The sequence below is a fragment of the Callionymus lyra genome, chromosome 7, assembly GCF_982586985.1.
Source record: "Callionymus lyra chromosome 7, fCalLyr1.hap1.1, whole genome shotgun sequence".
Lineage (NCBI taxonomy): Eukaryota > Metazoa > Chordata > Actinopteri > Syngnathiformes > Callionymidae > Callionymus > Callionymus lyra.
In genome coordinates, this window is record NC_141824.1 from 3,918,342 (window position 1) to 3,944,385 (window position 26,044).

General features: G+C 38.9%; 1 protein-coding gene across 2 annotated transcripts in view; it reads left to right on the forward strand.

Annotated features, from left to right (window-relative positions):
* Nucleotides 1–17,999, forward strand: part of LOC148074644 (G protein-activated inward rectifier potassium channel 4-like) — a 61,724-nt gene extending 43,725 nt beyond the window's left edge. For both annotated transcript variants that reach the window (XM_087795734.1, XM_087795735.1), the window contains 2 exons: nt 2,607–3,480; nt 15,879–17,999. In XM_087795734.1, the coding sequence (XP_087651860.1) occupies nt 2,607–3,480; nt 15,879–16,258 (1,254 nt within the window). In that variant the 3' untranslated portion in view covers nt 16,259–17,999. The remainder of the gene's footprint in view (nt 1–2,606; nt 3,481–15,878) is intronic.
* The last annotated feature ends 8,045 nt before the right edge of the window (nt 18,000–26,044 follow it).

Consider the following 26,044-nt stretch of genomic DNA (forward strand, 5'->3'; position numbering starts at 1 on the left):
ACCTTATATTGATGGAGTGATAAAAGAAGTTTAGTGAGAAATCAATGAGGCACAACAGGTGAGCCAGAGAAGGAAGAGCTTTATCTTATCTGGTCCTGTTTTTATTTATATGTAAGTTCCTTTTCTTTATTTTCTTTTGTTTGTTATTTGATGACATCTGTCAGTATTATTTGCTGCCTTGACAGCAAAGCAGTTTGGAAAAAATGGAGAAACAAACATGAGACATTCGGGTGATTTTGAACAGAAAGTATTTGATTTGGCAAATTTGTATCTTTTCTCCAAACACAGAATCATTTCAAGTTGAATTCGACATGAAAAAGATGGTTAATAGTAGAGATGTCAGAAAATATTCACAGGGTGATATATCGCAATATTCTTTTCCATGATACTGAAACCACTGTATTTTTGTATTACTTTTGGCTTTCAAAACTGTTTATGCTTTAAGGTAAGGTAAGGTAAGGTAAAACTTTATTGATCCCTCAGGAGGTCTCCTTCGGGAAATTGTTTTTTACCAATAGCCAGCAATTTTCATAAACAATAAAAAATAATACATAAAAAATAATAAATAAATAAATAAAAACATTAAAAGATAAAAAAAATAATAAGAAGAAAATATTTACCATAGTTTTTTATTTTATTTTAAACAATAAAGTGTGTAATATAAAATATATTTGTTTTCCAGCTGCTGGTTGGCAGTAGTAACGTTCTCCGCAGCTAAAACAAGATTTAAAACCCAACAAAATCTTGACTGAGGACAAGAGGATACAGTCGACTCAAGCAGCTGATGTTTGAAAATACTTTGGTTTAAAAAATTAAAAAAAAGAAAATAAAGCAGTTACGACTTCTGTCAAGAGTCATGGGGTCGCAGTATGTTGTATTTTTGCCACTGTATCGTGATACGTATTGTATCGACAGATTCTTGGAAATACACAACACCAGTGTGTAGATTCCACGATCGTCATTGTCAATCAAACCACCCGTCAGTCACCAGACACTTTCATTAATAAAGTTTGGTTCAATTTTCAATAAATTGAGTCAGAATGTAGTGAAACAACTAAAGGTTTCCCACCATGAGTACAATTGGAACAAACAGGAAGAGACTTGTACTACCTTATGAAACTCATTAAGTTTTTATTTGTTGTATTCCTGGTATTATTCATCTTTTTGACAAGAGAGGAATTATTTATTTAATCTTCCACTGGGACAGATGTGATAATTGTGGTAATTGTTCATGTTCTCAAGTAAGTTGTTGGATTGTTTCTACAAATAAAAAAAAATATCATTGTGTATTTTTATTCAGATTCAGTAATTAGATATTTCTTTGCTTATATCAGCAATACATTTAAATGTATGTATAAAATGTATGTTTTGAAATAAATTAACTTTTGTTTCAGGGTGAATGGATGTTAAAAAATAAATCAAAGCTAATTTGTATTTAATGGGATTTATTTAATATATGGAACAAAAAAAAAACAACTTTCAAAGGTCAAAGGTGAACCACTGCATATATTCAGGGAGGGTCACCTTGACCCTAAGAACAAAACAAGATATACCACAATCACATTTGTTTTCGGGCCCTAGGGTCACCTTGACCCAGAGACAACACAAGGGATACCAAAATCACATTTGTTTACTGGCCTTAGGGTCACCTTGACCCAGAGACAACACAAGGGATACCACAATCACATTTGTTTTCAGGCCTTAGGGTCACCTTGACCCAGAGAGAACACAAGGGATACCACAAACACATTTGTTTTCGGGCCCTAGGGTCACCTTGACCCAGAGACAACACAAGGGATACCACAATCACATTTGTTTTCAGGCCTTAGGGTCACCTTGACCCAGAGACAACACAAGGGATACCACAAACACATTTGTTTTCAGGCCTTAGGGTCACCTTGACCCAGAGACAACACAAGGGATACCACAATCACATTTGTTTTCAGGCCTTAGGGTCACCTTGACCCAGAGACAACACAAGGGATACCACAATCACATTTTTTTTCAGGCCTTAGGGTCACCTTGACCTAGAGACAACACAAGGAATACCACAAACACATTTGTTTACTGGCCTTAGGGTCACCTTGACCCAGAGACAACACAAGGGATACCACAATCACATTTGTTTTCAGGCCTTAGGGTCACCTTGACCCAGAGACAACACAAGGGATACCACAAACACATTTGTTTTCGGGCCCTAGGGTCACCTTGACCTAGAGACAAAACAAGGGATACCACAAACACATTTGTTTACTGGCCTTAGGGTCACCTTGATCCAGAGACAACACAAGGGATACCACAATCACATTTTTTTTCAGGCCTTAGGGTCACCCTGACCTAGAGACAACACAAGGGATACCACAAACACATTTGTTTACTGGCCTTAGGGTCACCTTGACCCAGAGACAACACAAGGGATACCACAATCACATTTGTTTTCAGGCCTTAGGGTCACCTTGACCCAGAGACAACACAAGGGATACCACAATCACATTTGTTGTCGGGCTTTAGGGTCACCTTGACCCTGAAGGTGTAAAGAATCCTAATGTTGTGTAATACATTGTTTATATTTGAGACAAGTGTATAAATCTCATTTGTCTCCACAGGTGAAGAAGCTTCCCAAACACCTCCGGGAGGCTCAGATCTCCACCGAGAGAACCCAACTGATCTCCGACCCGGCCAAGAAGCCCCGGCAGCGCTACGTCCAGAAGGACGGCAAGTGCAACGTCCACCACGGGAACGTGCAGGAGACCTACCGCTACCTCAGCGACCTGTTCACGACCCTGGTGGACCTGCGGTGGCGCCTCAGCCTCTTCATCTTCACGCTGGTCTACGTGGTCAACTGGCTCTTCTTCGGCTTCCTGTGGTGGCTCATCGCCCTGATCCGGGGGGACCTTCTGCACGCCGGCGAGGAGGGCTGGACCCCCTGCGTGGAGAACCTCAACAGCTTCGTCTCCGCCTTCCTCTTCTCCATCGAGACGGAGACCACCATCGGATACGGCTATCGCGTCATCACGGAGAAATGCCCCGAGGGAATCGTCCTGCTTCTGGTTCAGGCCATCCTGGGCTCCATCGTCAACGCCATGATGGTGGGCTGCATGTTCGTCAAGATCTCCCAGCCAAAGAACCGCGCCGAGACCCTCATGTTCTCGCACAAGGCCGTCATATCGGTGCGAGACAACAAGATGTGCCTGATGTTTCGCGTGGGCGACCTGAGGAACTCCCACATCGTGGAGGCGTCCATCCGGGCCAAGCTGATCCGCTCGCAGCAGACCAAGGAGGGCGAGTTCATCCCCCTCAACCAGACGGACATCAACATCGGCTTCGACACCGGCGACGACCGCCTCTTCCTGGTGTCGCCGCTCATCATCTCGCACGAGATCAACGACCGGAGCCCCTTCTGGGAGATGTCCTTGGCTCAGATGGAGAAGGAGGAGTTTGAGATCGTGGTGATCCTGGAGGGCATGGTGGAGGCCACAGGTGAGGCTGAGGACGGATGAGGGCGCGACACGGAACTAAATGGATGATGGATAAAAGCAGGAAATTGATGATTTATTAGCGGCAGGAAGTGAGCTGAGTGGGAAGGTTGTTGCAGACGAACGAGCGGAAAGACACTCGGAGGGAAGACCTGGTTTAAAAGCGAAAGCGAGGCCCTGGATATTGCGGCAGATTTAATAGTAATTACAGAAAGTGAGCTCAGTTCCAGAATGTAATCCACCTTTAAGTGGCACATCAATTATTTGAAAGTGTTCAGTGCAGGGCGTGTGCGTCTCCGACTCACTTCCATTCTGTGTCTCAAATCTCATACTTCTGTACTCAAAGTTAGTATTTTTAGTGCGTAAGTGCGTCTCAATTCTTAGTATGTAAATGTAGTGCTCGATACACACTAGATTGTCACTGAAACGCCCACAAAACTGTATGGTTTGATAGACACTAACCACACTAAACGGCTCCATCTTAGTGACGTTGTAAACGGAAGTTAAGTCATATATAAATGTATATATATTCATATACTTACAGGTACATTTTCAGCAGCAGTAGAAGGATGAAACGTCTTCGCTGCTGATATCAGCTTAAATATCTCGCGAATATTTAGTTTCTCATATTTTTTCTTTATTTCTTTTTCCAAACTTGCAAAAAGTGCTGCCAGCAGGTGGTGATAGTGTTCCTACAGCTGGTTGAAATCATCGTTAAATAGTAGTAGAAGAAGAAGCTGTCGCGTCATTTCCTGTTAGTGTGTAGCAGCAGAGTTTGATTTGAGACATACTATCTGTGGAGAATTAGTTACTAGTTAGTACGTACACTATCCTGATGATACTGACTTCTAGTATACTAAGAGAAGTATGTTTGAGACATACTATCTGTGGAGGATTAGTTACTAGTTAGTACGTAAACTATCTTGATGATACTAACTTCTAGTATACTAAGAGAAGTATGTTTGAGACATACTATCTGTGGAGGATTAGTTACTAGTTAGTACGTAAACTATCTTGATGATACTAACTTCTAGTATACTAAGAGAAGTATGTTTGAGACATACTATCTGTGGAGGATTAGTTACTAGTTAGTACGTACACTATCCTGATGATACTAACTTCTAGTATACTAAGAGAAGTATGTTTGAGACATACTATCTGTGGAGGATTAGTTACTAGTTAGTACGTACACTATCCTGATGATACTAACTTCTAGTATACTAAGAGAAGTATGTTTGAGACATACTATCTGTGGAGGATTAGTTACTAGTTAGTACGTACACTATCCTGATGCACACTAACTTCTAGTATACTAAGAGAAGTATGTTTGAGACGTACTATCTGTGGAGGATTAGTTACTAGTTAGTACGTACACTATCCTGATGATACTAACTTCTAGTATACTAAGAGAAGTATGTTTGAGACATACTATCAGTGGAGGATTAGTTACTAGTTAGTACGTACACTATCCTGATGATACTAACTTCTAGTATACTAAGAGAAGTATGTTTGAGACATACTATCTGTGGAGGATTAGTTACTAGTTAGTACGTACACTATCCTGGTGATACTAACTTCTAGTATACTAAGAGAAGTATGTTTGAGACATACTATCTGTGGAGGATTAGTTACTAGTTAGTACGTACACTATCCTTATGCATACTTACTTCTAGTATACTAAGAGAAGTATGTTTGAGACATACTATCTGTGGAGGATTAGTAACTAGTTAGTACGTACACTATCCTTATGCATACTTACTTCTAGTATACTAAGAGAAGTATGTTTGAGACATACTATCTGTGGAGGATTAGTAACTAGTTAGTAAGTAAACTATCCTGGTGATACTAACTTCTAGTATACTAAGAGAAGTATGTTTGAGACATACTATCTGTGGAGGATTAGTTACTAGTTAGTACGTACACTATCCTGATGCATACTAACTTCTAGTATACTAAGAGAAGTATGTTTGAGACATACTATCTGTGGAGGATTAGTTACTAGTTAGTACGTACACTATCCTGATGCATACTAACTTCTAGTATACTAAGAGAAGTATGTTTGAGACATACTATCTGTGGAGGATTAGTTACTAGTTAGTATGTACACTATCCTGATGATACTAACTTCTAGTATACTAAGAGAAGTATGTTTGAGACATACTATCTGTGGAGGATTAGTTACTAGTTAGTACGTACACTATCCTGATGCATACTAACTTCTAGTATACTAAGAGAAGTATGTTTGAGACATACTATCTGTGGAGGATTAGTTACTAGTTAGTACGTACACTATCCCGATGATACTAACTTCTAGTATACTAAGAGAAGTATGTTTGAGACATACTATCTGTGGAGGATTAGTTACTAGTTAGTACGTACACTATCCTGATGCATACTAACTTCTAGTATACTAAGAGAAGTATGTTTGAGACATACTATCTGTGGAGGATTAGTAACTAGTTAGTACGTACACTAACCTGATGATACTAACTTCTAGTATACTAAGAGAAGTATGTTTGAGACATACTATCTGTGGAGGATTAGTTACTAGTTAGTACGTACACTATCCTGATGATACTAACTTCTAGTATACTAAGAGAAGTATGTTTGAGACATACTATCTGTGGAGGATTAGTAACTAGTTAGTACGTACACTAACCTGATGATACTAACTTCTAGTATACTAAGAGAAGTATGTTTGAGACATACTATCTGTGGAGGATTAGTTACTAGTTAGTACGTACACTATCCTGATGCATACTAACTTCTAGTATACTAAGAGAAGTATGTTTGAGACATACTATCTGTGGAGGATTAGTTACTAGTTAGTACGTACACTATCCTGATGATACTAACTTCTAGTATACTAAGAGAAGTATGTTTGAGACATACTATCTGTGGAGGATTAGTAACCAGTTAGTACGTACACTATCCTTATGCATACTTACTTCTAGTATACTAAGATAAGTATGCCATTTGAGACACAGCATAAGTCTCTTTTCAAACGAACGAACGACAGTTTGTTATGAAGCATTCGTTGAGTTTTTAACAACGAAAGGATGATCAAGTGAGACGAAATAGAGGGATTATACTTTAATGCAGGGATCCCCGACCTTTTCCAACTCAGGGCCCACTTTTAAGTCTCAAAAAACTTTGCGGCCCCATAAATACGAAGGCAATATAATGCGTTCTCAGAGCCATTTTTTATTGAAGATTGAACAATAAAGGAGAAACATATTTGAGGCTCCACAGTCACTAACACAGCATCTGTCACATGTTGTGTTCACTGATGGAAGGTCTGACCATGACCTTTGTACCACAAATATTCTTTTCATTATATTGTTTTTGAAGAAAAAACGATATAATGAAAAGAACATTTGAAAATGTTTAATATCCTTTTAAACTTTACGAGTTTTAAAATTTTAAATTCATGTGTATTTTTATTTTTATATAATTACATCCACATTCCCACAAAATACCATTTTGGAAACGATTTTGCGGCCCACTTGCAATACCTTCGCAGCCCACCAGGGGAACGCGGCAAACAGGGTGGGAATCACTCTTTCAATGGAAAAAAGAAAGTGTGTTCAACATTTTTGGTCATTGAGAAATCCATTTTTTTGTTAGAATATACAAATATAAAACCTGTTTTTCACTGTGGTGAAAGGATTATATTATTATTATTATTATTATTATTATTATTACTAAGATCTCATCATAAAAACAGGGAATATGGGACCAACTTGACAAAATAATATTAAATTAAATGAATCATATAAATTTTTTTCAGAAGTGACTTTATCATGAACTCAAATAAATGCGTCTATTTTCACGACACGTGCAACATTTCTGCTCGTGAACATGTTTTGAATGATGAGAAAACGTCGTAACCGCCCTTGACCGCGAGCGATCTGACCTTGAGTTCGACCTTCACAGCTCAAGTACTTCATTCTCATCGACCCGGTCAAAGAGACGATATCATCGGACATAATGAAAAACAAGAAAAAAGAAATGGGGAAACTAAGAGGTGGAATCTTGACCTTTTGACCACTAAAGGCTTCCGTACTTAGTCTAATGTACTAACGTGCAGAGATGATGAACGGCCAGATGGATCAACTTTGATCCGAACGATGATTCGTCTACATTTCTCCGTCCGTTTCCACTTCTTCTTCGCAGCATCATGTCTTCCACTTGTGTCGCGATCTTCCCGTCGTGCACTAGCGCCTCCTGCAGGCCATTGTATCAGTCGCAGGGTGTGTCAGAAGTAGAAATGATGTCACATTTATGTTGTTTTTATAAAAGTATCTTTATATTGATTTTTAAATGAGGACGCAGGCGAGTGCAACCATAAAAGATAATTGGCAAAAAACCTTCCAATTACTATCTGAAATAATGAAGACCTGCTCTAGTAGAAGAACTCACATTTCTCCGATCCTTTAAACTCTTCACTGGCTGCCAGTTTCTTTCAGGATCATTTTAAAATTCTGGTTCTTACTTTCAGATCTATTCATGGTCAGACCTTCCATCAGTGATCTGATCCAGACTTACACCCCAGCTCGGGCTCTGAGGTCTGTGGATCAGAATCTACTGATGGTTCCTGAACTTCAGGACCAGAAATCCTTCCAGACTGTTGCTCCTAAGCTTTGGAACCATCTCTGTGTTTGATGATCTACTGACTCCTTCAAGAAACATCTGTGTTTGATGATCTACTGACTCCTTCAAGAAACATGTGTGTTTGATGATCTACTGACTCCTTCAAGAAACATCTGTGTTTGATGATCTACTGACTCCTTCAAGAAACATCTGTGTTTGATGATCTACTGACTCCTTCAAGAAACATCTGTGTTTGATGATCTACTGACTCCTTCAAGAAACATCTGTGTTTGATGATCTACTGACTCCTTCAAGAAACATCTGTGTTTGATGATCTACTGACTCCTTCAAGAAACATCTGAAGACTCTTTTATTTGAGCTTTTCCTTGATTCTCTGAGACTCGTGTGTTTGTCTCAGTGTTATTTTGACCTTTAAAGTATATATTTTATTGAGTATTGTTTTGATCATTTAAGCATTTGTGACCCTGGTCTAGAAAGTAAGTAAGTAAGTAATTTATATTTATATAACGCTTTTCTAGACCAGGGTCACAAAGCGCTTAAAGAATCAAAACAATATTCAATAAAATATATACTAAAAAGGTCAAGATAACACCGAGAAAAACACAGGTGTCCCAGAAAATCAGGGAAAACAAAGGGCTCTACAAATATGACTTACTAACTTAAACGTCAAATATTTGATTTTTTATTAAAACGTTATGTTATTAAGCTGTAGGACGTTGTTCTCGAGAATCTGAGTATAAACTGAACCCGGTGACATTCAAGCCTATAGCGAGAACTGTTTTGCCATAAAAGTGAATCGTGTTTATTATGATCAGACCATGATGGTCGACTGTTGCCCTGAAAACAAGCTAAGATTGGTGTTTGCTCCGGGTTCTCGTTCACGTGACGTTCATATACGTATTCTCCACGTTGACAGTAAACAAGATAATATTGTGTTCGAGGAACGAGTCGATGGCCGAGTCAACTTGTGGCCTTTTTAGCGTGGGTTTACTCCGGACACTCCGGTTTCCTCCCACAGTCAAAAAACATACAGAGGTTGATTGAGAACTTTGGTGAAATTGTCCGTAGATATGAGTGTGTGTGTGAATGGTTGTCTGTCTTTGTGTGTCCTGAGACATATAATAGCGACTTCTGCTATCTATGATATTTACGATAGCTGCTAATGCTATGTATGTTATCTATGATAGCTGCTAATGCTATTTATGACATGTACGATATCAAGTTATGCTATTTATGACCTGCATCATAGCGACTGATGCTATCCGATAGCTGTTAATGCTTGTGACCCTGGTCTGTAAAAGGCGCTTTACAATTAATAATTACTTACTTACAACCTATATTTGTGACAGCCGCTATTGCTATGCAGCTAGTAATTTGTTCCAATAAATGTATTATAACTGCTAACTATTCTATGATATGATTTAAAAGAGCTGCTAATGCTATCTATCATTGGTGTTTGCTAAAGAAATCTATGATATATATGAATTTCTAGTGCTATGTATGATGTCTATGATAGCTAGTTATGGTATCAAAGATATCTTTGATAACCACTTATTATTCTATTATAGTTGCTAATGCTATCTATGATATTTATAATAGCTGATAATGCTACCTATATTTGATAGTTGCAAATGCTATCTATGATATTTATAATAGCTGATAATGCTACCTATCTTTGATGGTTGCTATTGCTATCAATGATATTTATAATAGCTGATAATGCTACCTGTCTTTGATAGTTGCTAATGCTATCTATGATATTTATAATAGCTGATAATGCTTCCTGTCTTTGATAGTTGCTAATGCTATCTATGATATTTATAATAGCTGATAATGCTACCTGTCTTTGATAGTTGCTAATGCTATCTATGATATTTATAATAGCTGATAATGCTTCCTGTCTTTGATAGTTGCTAATGCTATCTATGATATTTATAATAGCTGATAATGCTACCTATCATTGATAGTTGCTAATACTATCTATGATATTTATAATAGCTGATAATGCTTCCTGTCTTTGATAGTTGCTAATGCTATCTATGATATTTATTATTAATATGATCCTTTTTCTTCAAAGATTTAATCTAATATTTTCATACTTTTCAACATGAGTTATTTAAGTAATTCCTGACAGAAATACATGCATAATAAACAGTTGTATTGATAGATAATAATAACTCATGAATTAAGTTAAGTATTGTGACCCATTGTTTTGTTTATTCTTCCTAAAATATCCTCAATCTTATGTTCTTTTTTATGACTGGGGATTTAGGGAATTTAGATTCTATTTTCAAACACTTCTATAGTGTCAAAGAAGTTGTATTATAAGCCAGTGACATATTAGGTAAAGAAAATGCAATAATAATGTATTAATTATATATATTAATATATCATCTAGTCTCATAATTAAGACTTATTTGTACATATTTATTATTATAAGTCATTTTATTGTCGGCAGAACAAGGGGCGACTTTGGAAAAGGTTTACAATGTTTTTAAAAGTCATAAATCACACCTTCTTTCCCAGATTACGTCAGATTGTGGGAGTTTTCCTATTTATGTCTAGACAACGTGGTCATGATGTGGGAAGACGAACACGCGTGTGATCAAGACCTTTGCAAATTGATTTGACATTTAAAACCAAAAAAAAGGACGCAAACAAAAACCTCTGATCCACAACATTCTCTTTCACATTAATCTGACATAGATTGAAAACTTTTCTCAAGCTTGATAATTCCATCTTTAAACGTGTTTTATCGACTCTTACGTCAAATGACAAAGTTGACATTTAGTATTTTGGCTCCAACCTTGAGTGGATTCTGCAGAGTCAGCAGAACCAAAAAAAAAAGGCAACAACAATTTATTCCCCTCGGGCTCACGAAGCTTGTGGATGGTGGACGCCGGGGCTGGAGGTGAAAACAGAAAAACCTCGTCCACGGAAAAAAACGATCTCCGGGTTCACACTTCAGTCGGGAACGCGATCGTTTGAGGTTTGGAAGGTGTTTGTATTCACCGCGACACTCCTGTCGTCCTCCATCTGCTGCCGCGAGTGGAAAACTGCTTCATCAGTTTGTCAATTCCAACTGTTTCCCACTCGATTATCGTCGGCCGAGGCTGAATGAATCCAGATCTGACTGTGTCTGATTCTCGCTGATGTCACGGATGCAGTTATGCAAGTGCGGTGAACACCGGAGGTAAAACACCATCGTTGTTATAACAACAAGTGCACTTATGGTGCGTCGTCCTTTAGAAAAACAACAACACATCACAGGAGATGGAGTTTCCATGCTGATGAAAAATACATTACTCTAGTGAATGTATGTCACTGTTGACATACATTTACTGCCAATGAAACTGTTCATTTATTATTAATAACAATGAAAGCGAAGGAACCAAGAATCATATCAGGAGAGCCTTTGTTTTGGTGTTTCTTGATCAACAACATGGGTTCCATTCAGATCATTTGATTCTATAATTACATACGTGTAGCACATAATTCTGGTTATTTGCGAATCATTTCTTCTCCCTCGTCGCTCTCCTCTTGAGGTTGAGAGTCCACTTCTGTTCGGCTCTTCTTCCGGACACCTCCTGGTGACCGTGAAGAGATCTGGCAGATTTCCAAGCACCAGTTCACAATCTGTCCATGTTTGAGGTCAGTTCGAGGACGTCCAGTCGACCATCTTGGCACCGGCTCTATGAATATTATTTTACTTTCTATTATACAATATATAAATGAGGGTCAGTTCTTTTGAGTCTAGCTGTTAGCGTAATAGTCAGGTATCTTAGATAGCTTGGATAGCTGCTAATGCTATCTATAATAGCTCAAAGTTCTATCTGTGATAGCTTCTAATGCTATCTATGATATCTTTGATGGATGCTAATGCTATTAATGATAGCTGCTAATGCTATCTATGATATATTTAATAGCTGCTAATTATATTTATTTTAACTCCTAATTCTGTCTATGATAGCTGCTAATGCAGTATATGATAGCGGCTAATGCATCTGTTATCTATGATAGCTGATAATGCTATCTATGTTTACTATGACAGTTGCTAATGCTATCTATGATAGTTGCTAATGCTATTTATGACATGTATGATAGTGGCTTATGCTATCTTTGACATATATGAATGCGGCTAATGCAATATATGATAGCTGCTAATGCTATCTATGATAGTTGCGATGCTATTTATGACATCCGTTATTGCTATGTATTATCGCTAGTAATGTGTTCTAATACATCTATTATAGCTGCTGATTATTCTATGATAGCTGCTAATTCTATCCATGATATTTATGAGAGCTGCAAATGCTATCTATCATTGATAGTTGCTAATGAAATCTATCATATATATGATAACTGATAATGCTACCTATCTTCGATAGTTGTTAATGAAATCTATGATATGTATGAGTTGCTATTGCTATCTATGATATTTATAATAGCTGTTAACGCTACCTATCTTTGAGAGTTGCTATTGCTATCTATGATATTTATAATAGCTGATAATTCTACCTATCTTTGATAGTTGCTAATGCTTTATATGATAGTCTCTAATGTTATCAATGATATCTATTAAAGCTGTTAAAAAACAACTATAATAATAATGATAGCTAATGCTATCCATGATACCAGTATTAGCTTCTAACTGCCATCATTGTTTTTCTCTGCACATATGAAGAAAGGATCATTTTTGCAGAAACACACACACCTCATGTTTTTCGTCCAAATTACAATCCAAACTGGTATAAGTGAGATTAAGACGGGCGTCCTCGCGGCGCACTTTTTCATTAAGGCCAGCAGCGTCTGAAAGCAACCATTGAGTCACTCGACTGCTCCGAGGGCTGAAGTAACATCACTTGACACTTTAATAGCAGCTCATCGTGTGTACACAGCTTTATTAAAAACAATACCGGCCATTCGTTACCGGAGCGTGAGGAACAGAGGTCTTTGTGATGCGCACGAGAGCAATATAAGAACATTTTTCTAATTTAAAACAATATATTGTTTATGTAACTGGCGTAGCATTTGGGGATTGGAGCCAACAACCCAAGCTTCGACCAGAAAATATATTCAGGAAAGAGTTTCATCGTAATGAAAGTAAAACCTGGATCTTTTAGACGAGAGATCCTCCTTGTTCCTCTCGGACGATCTCGCCGGTGACAGACGGAACGTTTGACAAGTTAAATGTGGAAACTAGGCCGCGCGATGTAATGGCCGCTCCTGTAGCGATATCAGACGCCATATCAATATGTCATCTACATCTATTTTGGAGCACGCTTGATCTTATCAACTCTCTCATGCTTATGAAAGGGACCAAAACAGAGCGAGGAGGCCGGACTCGAAATGTGCTCTGGAATAAAAAACATCATTCAAAGAGTAACTTCAGTCGTCACGTGATACTATAGAAACTCCAAGTTTGTTATTTAATCGTCGGTTTTCAGAGTTTAGATCTTCAAACTATACAAAAATGTCTCAGAGTTGTGAATATTTTCCATTGAATAACTGAAGCTAGCGCTGCTATCGACTCCCTAGGCTAGCAAGTATAGCATAAGGTTTAAAATATCTTGAATATTACTTATTTTTACACATTATAAGGTAAAAAGCAAACTATAAAACAAAAACCATTGAATATAAATTCAGAAAAAAAAATGGAAACTTGCCTAGTTCAGACCTTGGCTCCTACAAGGATTTGAGTGACATCATAAGCTGTCTAGCGATGTCATTAAAAACAAGGGAAATTCATGCCCAACCTGAAAAATAATTCAGGTTGGGCATGAATTATGATCTCTGTATCAAAGATTATATATATTTTATATAAATATAAAGAGATAAAGACCAGAGTGAAGGGGTTATGTTATTCTTTGTTTGTATCCCTTTAAGTCTTTGTGTTATTTCTTTTTTATTTTATTTTGATTAGCACTTTGTTCTTGTTTTATGAAACTATCTGCTGTGAACTGAAAACCCCTGAGTTATGATCATAATCTCAGGTTCTACGAATTGCTGCGAAGCAACCATCGCTACGGCGCCTCGGGGGTAAACCACTAGCGAAGCGAGCACCGAATGAAGTAGAACCCAATTTCCCTTAAGGGAATATAAAAAACAGTGGTAATGATGACGAGAACTATGTAATACTATGGTAGATCATGTCCGTCAGCTGGCAGTGGAACACCTCGGCGTCCCTCAGGAAGATTATTCCAGGCTTCTTTGCTGGCGCTGCTGCCACCGCGACTCTACTCCAGATAACCCGTGGAAGACTTTTTTGAAATATGTAAAAATTCCAATGGCCAAAAAACAGTAATTTATTCCTAAATGATGCTTTAATTTATAGTTTTCAACCTTTAAAAAATATTTAAATTGATTTTACAACGAATGAATACATTAAAAACAAAAATAATACATAAAATAACAACAGATAATGAGATCCAGTAAAAGTTTGTGCTGATGAAAAATGTGAAAAGCGACTCACAATAACAATCACAATAACAATAACAGCGTCCGATGCTTCCTTGTCTCGTATTTATTCTTTATTTCTTCTGCACTTGACAAACGCCGCAGTGATACCATCAACCTGCTCGCGCTGGGTCAGGAAGATTCCACTAGAATGCATCATTAAAAAAAGCCATCTGTTCTGACGTAAAATCATTATGAACACTACGTTTCAGCTGCTGCGGCTTCACTGGATCTCGACACAGCAAAAAAAAAAATGGCAGGTTTTCGAATAAAACCTGCTAATCCACCACTTGAACACACCATGACATCCAGATATTATATTAAAATGTTTGTATTTTACAGTTTGTTTGTGAAAAATCATGTAGTTTACACAACCTAGGTTTGAACCTTTATTCTTCCCTCATTGTGGACATTTTCTTGCTTCACGTGATTAAACCAGCACATTATATTAAGACATACAGTACACTTGGTAAAAATAACGGCAGTTATTCATAAAAGTAATGATAAAACGATAATAACAATCATACAAAAAAATATATAAATGTATCAACAACAACAAACATTAGAACACATTGACACACTGATGCAGTACAGAAGGTGGGGGAGGAAGTTATTAGCACTAATCGTATCTCTTATGTTAGCGGGTCTGTTTGACCCATGTATTAAAATCAACTATAAAATATATTAAAAACAATAAGCTGTCGCAGCAATTGTTTCTTAGTTACCATTTCAGGCGTCCTTATCCATTAAATTGTTGGTTTGAGAAGCTTCAGTAAACGTCTTGATTTCAATATTATTATTAAAAGGTTCTTGTTGTTTTTAGGAATAGCTCGTAGAACACTTGGTTGTTCTGGAGATGAAATCTTGTTGACCATAATCACACCAACTCTGCTGTGATTGGTCAAGCAAGGAGGTTTGTGAACCGCACATCATCAATGGTCTCCACCTCTAAGGGACTCGTTGTATAAACAAAGCCTGATTACAGCTGCAGGAGGAGTGAAGCCATTATTACATCATAATGGACTCTCGTAACCTCTCGTTCGTCCAGATTTCAGAGCAACTTTATAAAGTAATAAAGTGTAAAACATGGTCATGATGAGGAACTTACTGTGTCTTGAAGAACATTCACTACATGACACCAGAGTTGATCATTGGTCGACCTTTAAATCTAAAACCGTGTAATACCTTCCATGAGGGTCCTGGAGGGGTCGGGACAGGTTCACTTACACGATGGACCAAATCAAATCATTGCAGAGGAACTTTAAGGGATCCCAGAAGATATTTTCACCTTTCCATGAATGATTTCTTAATCCTGTTTCTTCTTTCCGACAGGGATGACGTGTCAAGCAAGGAGTTCCTACTTGGACACCGAGGTACTTTGGGGTTACCGCTTCACCCCGGTTCTGTCTCTGGAGAAGGGCTTCTACGAGGTGGACTACAACAACTTCCACGAGGTCTACGAGACCAACACACCCATATGCAGCGCCAGAGAGCTTGCTGCCAAGCTCCGAGAAGGACCACTGTTGCCTCAGCTCCCGCTGGTCAGCCCGGGACCCATCAAGCACACTTTTGACCCTCTGGACCACCTCTCCGACCCGGATCCGCTCACCCACGAGGAGGAGAAGGAGGAGCGAGAGCCCGACAGAGGCGAGAAAAACGGCTGCGCTGCTGCTCTAGAGGATCCTCTGCTTCCGGACGGACTGCCGGACTGATCGGGAACAAGGAGAAGATCCAGACTGACTAGAACTTTTCCTTCCATTAGACGAAGGCTAAGCTTGTTCCATCGCTTGGATATAAAAGGCATCTTCGCCCACAGCTCATGCAATAGTCCTACTCAAGTGTCGATCTATAGTATAGATTGGGTTTTAGACACACACACGATGCACTCACAGGTCGGTGATACAGATTGTCTTTTTATAGTCGCAGACCACCACCGACTGCTTGACCCACTCCGGGGTCTCAATGCAAACTTGAGGTTCGAACTAGCAGCCGAGACAAGAGTCTGGTGGGCTTCGTAAAAAAAATACTCCCACATTAGAGCTTCATCTACGTCATGAATATATCAGCCATAATCACATCCTGTGTCCGGAAGCAGCTTTTTTTTGTTTGAATCGTTTGGATTTATCGTCCATGTTATTATTGTCTCAACAAGAAGTCAAAGGGTTATCTTTAAATAAAGATACTTATATATATATGTGTCACAGTACAGATTGGAATCCTACTACTGAACTGGTATCTGAATATTGGAATTCCAATGTGTACTAGGAAGATTCCAGGTTCTACTAATAAATTCCAATCTCTACTAGTACAGATTGTGATGCTACTAATGTATCGGGATCTGAATATTGGTATTCAAATCTGTTCTAGGAGAAATGGGAATTCTACCAGGACAATCTCCAATTCTTATCGGAGAAATTCGGATTACATCAAGATGTTTTGGAAAATAGACTGAATCATTTCACACCTAAAATGTCAGCATAGGTAAGTCTACATTCACCATCACTATTCTAGGTGAATTCCAATCTGTACTACTAGGATTCCAGATCCTACTGGATTCCAATCTGTACTGCGACATATATATCATCCAAATACTTACTTGAACGACTATCTTCCACTGTGGGCAACAGATCGTGGCTCCATTTGTACCGTCTGTCCAGTCCATGTGTCCTGTCAGGTAACGGGTCAGTCTTGACGAGGACTTTTGGTAAATGTTCCTTTTGTTGGCCTCGACAACATCACTTCTCACCAGTGTTGCCAGATGAACTGTAATTATTGACTCTCTACGATACTAGTTATACCATCAACGAATCCTCCTAAAGGGCCAAATGTTCTACATCTTGATGGTGTCATGGCGGTGGCAGATCTCTATGCTTCGCTAAAATCATCTGATCACATGTGAAATGTTTTCCAGTGATCTCGTTTAGTAATTACAGAATGTGCTCGACCGTCAGTCGAGCTCACCAATGTCGCCAAGCAGTTTCAGAAATGGAAATTTGTTTTAACAAATCAAGTTAAAATGTCGTCATATTATATAGTTTATCTATGAAACATTATTTTAACAAAACATAATCCAGTGTGAATGTGACATGGCTTCACCTCTAGGTGGCGCTACAACTTATTAGCTAAACAAATGATGCGCCAATTTGCTACATTTAGCATTTAGAGTTTAACCCAGTTTCATAGGGCGAGAGGCAGGGGACACCCTGGAAAGGACACCAGTCTGTCGCAGGACACATAAAGAGAGACAACCATTCACACACACACACTCATACCTACGGACAATTTCCCTCAAGTTCTCAATCAACCTATGTATGTTTTTGGACTGTGGGAGGAAACCAGAGTGTCCGGAGTAAACCCACACAACACGGGAGAACATACTAACTACACACATAAAGGTCACAGGTTCGATCCCTCAACATTCTTGCTGTGAGGTGATTGCTGTGAGTGCTAACCACTGCGAACAATATTCAATCTTAAAAATACAAAGGCAATATAATTTAGTTTTAACATGTAATGTCCCTATAACATGCTGGCATGTCATGGCGTCCTTTTTTAGCGACAGAAAAATGAGCCAGAAGCTGCTCAGGGCTAAAAGAAGGTCATAAACATTGGAGGGCGGTCACTTAATTGAAACCCTTCCTTGAAATGAGACGAAGAAAATGAGCGAACAATAAAGGTAGCATTTAGCCGCAACTGTGTTTGGCCTTTTTTGGCCTTTTGCAGACAAAAAAAAAGGCCAAAAAGTCAAAATCATCTTAGTCCAGATAGAGATCAGTTCATTTTGATCAAGAAGACCTTGTAGCGCCATGAGAGAACCAAGCTCAATGACCTTCATAAATATAGATATAGATTCATTGATTGTTCCCGATTCAAGGCGTCATTGATCATCACAATTAAACGACTTCAAACACATGTTTTTTTACTTTGGTTGAAAATCAATTCTTATTGTTGTCCATGATGATCACAGAAAAACAAGTTAAGGAACTACTTTCCTAATCTGTAAGGATGACTTTAATTGCAGGACAGTTTTGAATTCTTCTACAGAATTCATCTTAAAGAACATCAGAAAACACACGTAAGATCGGTTCTTGCTACTTCCTGTTCGGCACGACAGTCCGAACATTTTAAACGATGCATAAAATGTGTTACTTTTATTAATTTGAAAAACTAATCTTTAGTTAAGACTGGAGGTTGAGAACATTCTGTAAGTCAATAAACTAGTCCTATAATCCTGCAGTTCCCAGCTGGCAACACTGGTTTCTCATCATCTGATCTGCTTCTCGTGTTTTCTCTTAATTGTCTGGAGGTTTGAGATGAGCAGGGCCTTCAAAATAAGAGCCTAGTTAGATAAGAATGCAAGCTAAGAATGATGTTTGGAACAGAGTGAAGATACCAAAGGATCGGGAGTTAAACCCAAAAGGAAACTCGATCAAATAAAATAATATATTTTTTGCAATGTCCTTAACTTTGGCTACAAACTGTGCATCAGGTTTGAAAGATGGTGGAAAGTGTCGTCTTCCTTAGATGAGTCGTTACTCGGAGACGCAAAGTAGTACCTACTCTGTTATAGTACTACTACTCCTCAGTGTGGCAAGGATCCAGTAACAATACCACATATGCTTCCCTGCCTTCGGAGATCGGTCACGTGGAAGCAGCAGACTCGGGACCAGATGGAATGATTATGTAATCACTAGATTTCTCGGACATCCTTCGGTCAGAGCGGACGTGACCAGCAAAAAGCAACAAAAGTATAAATGTATTTATTTTTTAAAGGTTGGGTGTACGAGCACATCTCAAGGATAGGAAGAGAACAGGAGCTGGAGGAAGAAAGATGTGTCAAAGATTCAAGTCCTGCTGTCGAAACATCACTTCTGTGCCCACGACGCGGTAAATAAAGCACAAATTCCACAAGAACCCACAGTGTCTTCACCACCGCGGGCGACTGTGCGAGTCAAACCTGTGTTCAATTATTTACAAGAAATATTACCTTGCAGTACTTTTATGTTGTCAACACATCCTATGTAGGAATATTTCAACCTCCACACCGGGAGAAAAATTGAGAAAAAGTTTCTTCGCTGGTCATTTTCATCAGGATGTACCGAGAGAAACATCCAGATAACTGGAATATTTTCTTCCATCGCAAATGTCTCCGTTTATTTTAAAGTCCAGAGAGAGAAAAAATGTTCCCCAATGACCACAAATTGTGACTTTTTTAAATCCATGATGGGAAAAGTATTTTTCAAGTTGTATTTGAATGGACGAATCCTTGCATGCGTGAATCAACCCTTACGTTGCCGAGTAACTCATGAGAACTACAGGGTATTTTCTAGGCATGCGAACCGAGAGATTTCTACAGTATATTACCAGACCATGTAACAATAGCCATGAATTATTTATTAAAAAAGATAATAACAAACCTCCCAGTTATTTTACAGATGCCTGTTCAAACCATCGTCGTCACATATTTACTGTGTATCCCATTTCAGTTCAACACTTTTATTACCGAGCTGTCATCTGTTCTTTCTCCGTCTTCTCATTGGAATAAAGAAACTATTGCTGAAAAAAAAGCTGTGTTTATTTTTAATCCGATAAACAAGAAGCGTCCCTTGATGTTTCCGAGCGTGACGACACACTTTCATCGGATTAATCACGCTCAGATTACAGCTTCTGCTGCAGGTGAGTTCACCGCTAATCTTGCTCCCACGGAACCTGAAAATGGATCTGCATGAAGGTCCGGAGAACAAACCTGAAGCCGTTTCCAACCGTGTTATCGAATCTTGTCGTTACATAGAAGCTCGAGGCAAAGTATCCACGATCTGGGACGAGATCAGGAACGAAGCAGCAAATCTTTGTAATCTCTTTTTTATTCATTAGTACAACAACAGAGTGAGTCACGTCCAGTGAATCTTGACTTTTATATAATAAAACATTTTATTTGAAGGAGCCTTTCTTGGCAATTAAGGTCACCTAACATTAAAACACCACATTTGAACCCTTGTGTCGTCTCAGGGTCAAATGATGTCTGCTCAGTGAAATACATTACGAGTGTCAGTGAGCAACAGTTGCACTGATGGCGGGGTCTTTCATGTTAACAAGTAAAAATCTCAAATCACATACTTGCATATTTAAACTTAGTATGTTTAGTGCATAAGTGCGTCTCAATTCTTAGTATGTAAGATATACTGTATCTCGTAAATATCTCGTCAATATTTCTCATATTTCTTGAAACCAAACGTGCTGCCAGCAGGTGTCGCTAGTGTTCCTACAGCTGGTTGAAACCATCCTTAAATAGTAGTAGAAGAAGAAGCTGTCGTGTCATTTCCTGTTAGTGCGTAGCAGTAGAGTTTGATTTGAGACATACTATCTGTGGAGAATTAGTTACTAGTTAGTACGTACACCAGGGGCGTCACTAGACCTAATACTGTACTGGGGCACACCTGTGGCACACCTGGGGCACACCTGTGGCACACCTGGGGCACACAGAATTAATGAGAGCTTGCAAAGTGCGCGAGGAAAAAAAATATTCAGCACTTATTTATCATAAAAAACATCAATAGTTCTTTAAACTATCTAATCATATCAGACTGTGTTGTTGTCTAGATCTTTGATTAACCTCTTGTAATGTGCAGATTACTCTAGACTTTTAAACCATTACTGATACAAGCAAAAAAGAAAGAGCAATGAGTGTTATTTATTCCAGAAAACATCTGCAAATTGAACATTTTCAGTAAGTAAAAAAATAAAATAAAATAAAGCACCCCTACATCTCTCGGTTAATTTATCATCAACGTTCATCTCTCCCTCAAGTCTTCCAGTGCTCTCTTGTTCCACTTTGTCTAGACAGACGTGGAAATATACTTTTTTTAATCTAAAAGCGATGTTTTTAGCCATTTTACTGGTGATAAAACATTATTATTTTAGTCAAATACAAACTCATTAACAGAACAAGTCTACTGTGCAATTTTTCTGTGAAATAAACTTGAATGCTTGGACGACCATTTCAGAGGAGATTCCCCTGACAGCTCGTACAGCGAATTAATATGGTTGGAATAACGTTAGCTGGAATAACGTTAGCTAACTTAGCATTAACTAGGTCTTCACTTACCTCTCATTCCTCATTGCTTTATCCCTGCTGTGGGCGAATAACTTTCTGATATCCATCTAGGAGTTATAGTTTGACTCAAATCAAAATCAAAACAAAGAGAACTGTGTGATTTGAGACATACTATCTGTGGAGAATTAGTTACTAGTTAGTACGTACACTATCCTGATGATACTAACTTCTAGTATACTAAGAGAAGTATGTTTGAGACATACTATCTGTGGAGAATTAGTTACTAGTTAGTACGTACACTATCCTGATGATACTAACTTCTAGTATACTAAGAGAAGTATGTTTGAGACATACTATCTGTGGAGAATTAGTTACTAGTTAGTACGTACACTATCCTGATGATACTAACTTCTAGTATACTAAGAGAAGTATGTTTGAGACATACTATCTGTGGAGGATTAGTTACTAGTTAGTACGTACACTATCCTGATGCATACTAACTTCTAGTATACTAAGAGAAGTATGTTTGAGACATACTATCTGTGGAGAATTAGTTACTAGTTAGTACGTACACTATCCTGATGATACTAACTTCTAGTATACTAAGAGAAGTATGTTTGAGACATACTATCTGTGGAGAATTAGTTACTAGTTAGTACGTACACTATCCTGATGATACTAACTTCTAGTATACTAAGAGAAGTATGTTTGAGACATACTATCTGTGGAGAATTAGTTACTAGTTAGTACGTACACTATCCTGATGATACTAACTTCTAGTATACTAAGAGAAGTATGTTTGAGACATACTATCAGTGGAGAATTAGTTACTAGTTAGTACGTACACTATCTTGATGATACTAACCAGTGCACTAAGAGAAGGATGAGATCTGACACACAGCACTAGAGAAAACACAAGGGATAGCATAAACACATTTGTTTTCAGGCCTTCGGGTCATCTTGTCCCAGTGATAACACAAGAGTTAAAAAAGCAGCAAAAGTAAAACATGGCTTAAAAAGGGCAGAAAAGGTGGAGAAAATACATCAGTTGCAATACGCAGTTTGAACTTGAGTTTTGTTCTGTGATTTAAGAAAATTAACTTCAAATAGAATTTCTTTAGAAACACATTTTACAAATATTTAAAGACAGTTTTCTTTTCTGATTTTTATTTAGGTTTTTCCCAACAGTGTCTTGACTAGTCAACAAACCTTTCCCGCTTCAATCAGAGAAACATGTTTATTATGGGACTGTATGGAAACCATCGATTCAATCTTAATGTGACGACAAATCAAACGACAAAACGTTCCTTTCGAAGGCGTGTTGTACGTCTTTGCTTCATTTGCTTCTTGAATCTATGATGAGTTTGTAAAACTGCTGAAGTGCATCACAACCATCTACACACTTGTGTGCAAAGTAAAGCGTGAAAGTTGCGGTAAAGGAAAATCCGTAAATAAAACCAATTTTCATTTTAATATCCCTTCGGTCTCAGCTGACGTGCGCGAGTCAATTTTCCGTGTTAGAATAACACGCGCATGAATCGGCGCCACCAGCTGGCGGCGACTAACACAAAGTCAAAGGGTTAATCACATTTGTTCTTGGCCCGCGGAGATCGGAACATGACGTTACCCTCGGTGTCCGGCGCGTCGTGACTCACAGCGACCGTCGAAGGCTATTCCAGTCGCAGCCATTCCAGTCGCAGACGAGGCCATCGCGACGCCTTGATTCAAACCTGAATAATGTATCGTCGGGAATTGAATCCTCTTCCATGAGGCATGGGAACCGAGCGCAGGTGTGTGTGTCGGACGTTGATGAGGGAAGTGAAGCATGATCTCCATCCTGGAGGCGAAACCGCTCACAACAACCCTCTAAAACATGAGATCCATCCTCCACACGTGAACACAAACAGATTTCACGCTGCGATTCCAGGCCCTTGATTCCATTTTACCTTCTAACGACGCCGCCGACGAGAGAAGCATTGATGAGCGTCGACAGAAAATAAAACATCCGTCACGGGAGAGTCTCGGAGGAGAACGAGATGTGGGTGGAATTGATGTCGAAGCTTCAGATTCTACACGTTCTTGTTTTGTTTCGCTTCCTCTGACCAGCGTCAGCTCCACAGACTCACAAACAAGACTATCGAGGAATAAAACAGCACCAAGTGACGTGTGGCCTCATGAAACAACTGTTGTGTTACAGCTTCTTCACTCCGCGAGGCCACTAGATGCCATGTTTCCAATGATTCCACAGAACATTCAACCTGTCTTATATCTGATTCGCACGGGATAAGTGTTACCTGCGGACCTCTGGTAATTTGAATTAATTACGGAGAATATCTGAGTTTTAATCCCTTGTGAAAGCGCCATGTCTATGATTTGTAATGTAAAAATTCCGCCACAAATGACCGACTGTAATTCACCAAACACAGACGTCAGATGATAATACTAGTCCCGTGTGAATCCGAATGTCTGTGTTTGTAACTGTGAATGCTGCATATATATGACACTGTAAGTGACTTCTAGAGACTCGCCATTGTGTTAATATTTACTTCTGCTGTTTTATTTTGAAGAGGCTGAAAAGGAAGTAGATCGAGTTTGTTGTTGTTGGGGGGTGTGTTGCACATGACGAAAGTAAAGAAGATGTGCGCGCTGCACAGCTACAAACTAAGTTCCAGCCTGGTCGTTGCCCGCATGAATACACTCCGTTACACTACTGTAACAGACTGTGTCTCTTCTGAAAGAATAATGTTGGGGCAAATTTATGTGCAGGGCAGCGCTCTCCCTGTTGAGCGTCTGCACAAGTTGAGAAACGAAAGAAAATAAATGGTTGTCCACTTTATCTTCTCTAAAAGAAGAACACTTGGTGACACATTCTCTTTCAGTAATTGCTTCTTACATGTGAATCTCTAGGTAATGTCGGTAAAAATGACTATTTATAGACATCGCTTATCCCGTTTGAATGCACTTTTAGATGTTTTGCGAGGAAACTTGTGTGTACTTGGTCAAATCTCAAAATTTTGATATTCTTGATAGACTAGCACCTGTTCTACGTAGAGCGATGATCAGAACAACAAACACAGCTGAACGTCAGATATTCATATCAAAAATGACCACTGCTGATATCCAGGACGCAACAAATACAAAAGTACCTTCATGATCAACACACTGCTGGTCACTAGGCGCTCGGGTTACACCACGAACACAGATCAAGACAAAACAACCCTAGCAACAGACAAAGAGGGTCTTCAATAGAGAAGCAACAGGTGCTGGCACTCGAGCATCATCGCAACAGGTGCAGACAATGAAGGGTAATCGGAAACAAGAGGAGAAAAAACAGACATGGTGCAGACACACAGGAAAGAGATGCGTCACCAAAATAAAACAGGAAGTGACATAAATGGAGGAAAATGAAAAAACACAGATCAAACACAGAGATGGTTCCAAAGCTTAGGAGCAACAGTCTGGAAGGATTTCTCTCCTCTGGTCCGGAAGTTCAGGAACCATCAGTAGATTCTGATCCACAGACCTCAGAGCCCGAGCTGGGGTGTAAGTCTGGATCAGATCAGTGATGGAAGCTCTGACCATGAATAGATCTGAAAGTAAGAACCAGAATTTTAAAATGATCCTGAAAGAAACTGGCAGCCAGTGAAGAGTTTGAAGGAGAAATGTGAGTTCTTCTACTAGAGCGGCTCAGAATTCTGGCTGCAGTGTTTTGTATGAACTGCAGGCGAGAAGATCCTTCTTGATTAGACATGAAAACAAACTGTTACAATAGTGTAAACGACACAAAAACATGGATTATAAGATCCAGATCATGTTGTGACATCATTTTCCCTAGTTTATAGGTTAGTGTAGAGACATGTCTTTGTCAAACACAACACCTAGATTTCTAAGTCTCAGTTTGACAGACTGACCTTGTATTGTGAAAACATACGTATCTCCAGATTCTTTCCAACACATCCGTAAATGAAGTTTTAAAAATGGATAAAACCATCAGTAAAACACGCCTTCCTCGTTTCTATATCCGCAGATATTCAGATGAACCACCGTCAAGATTATTGCACCCACACTTGAAAGCAAAAGGGATTTAAACCGACGCACATGTGTCGTCACGTGCACAAGGACCCACAAGTACACGTCGCCGTTTCTGGGAGTCCTGATGTGCGGCGTCTGCAAAGGAACAAGAGCTTTAAGCTCCTGGATCCAGCTGCGAACGCGTGAGAAAACCTTATGTAATGCAGCTTCACACAGGGAACTGAGGACCAATCACAGCCCAGCTCACTCGCTTTATTCACAGAATCCAGAATGTGGGTTAGTTACATGATGTTTGAACACACTGTTTACCATCAAACCATTAGACTTGATACACATGAACGCAGCAGATACATTCATGATCAACGTTTGTTCGAGTTAAATAAGACTTTAAAAGTAGATCAAAAGAAGAACA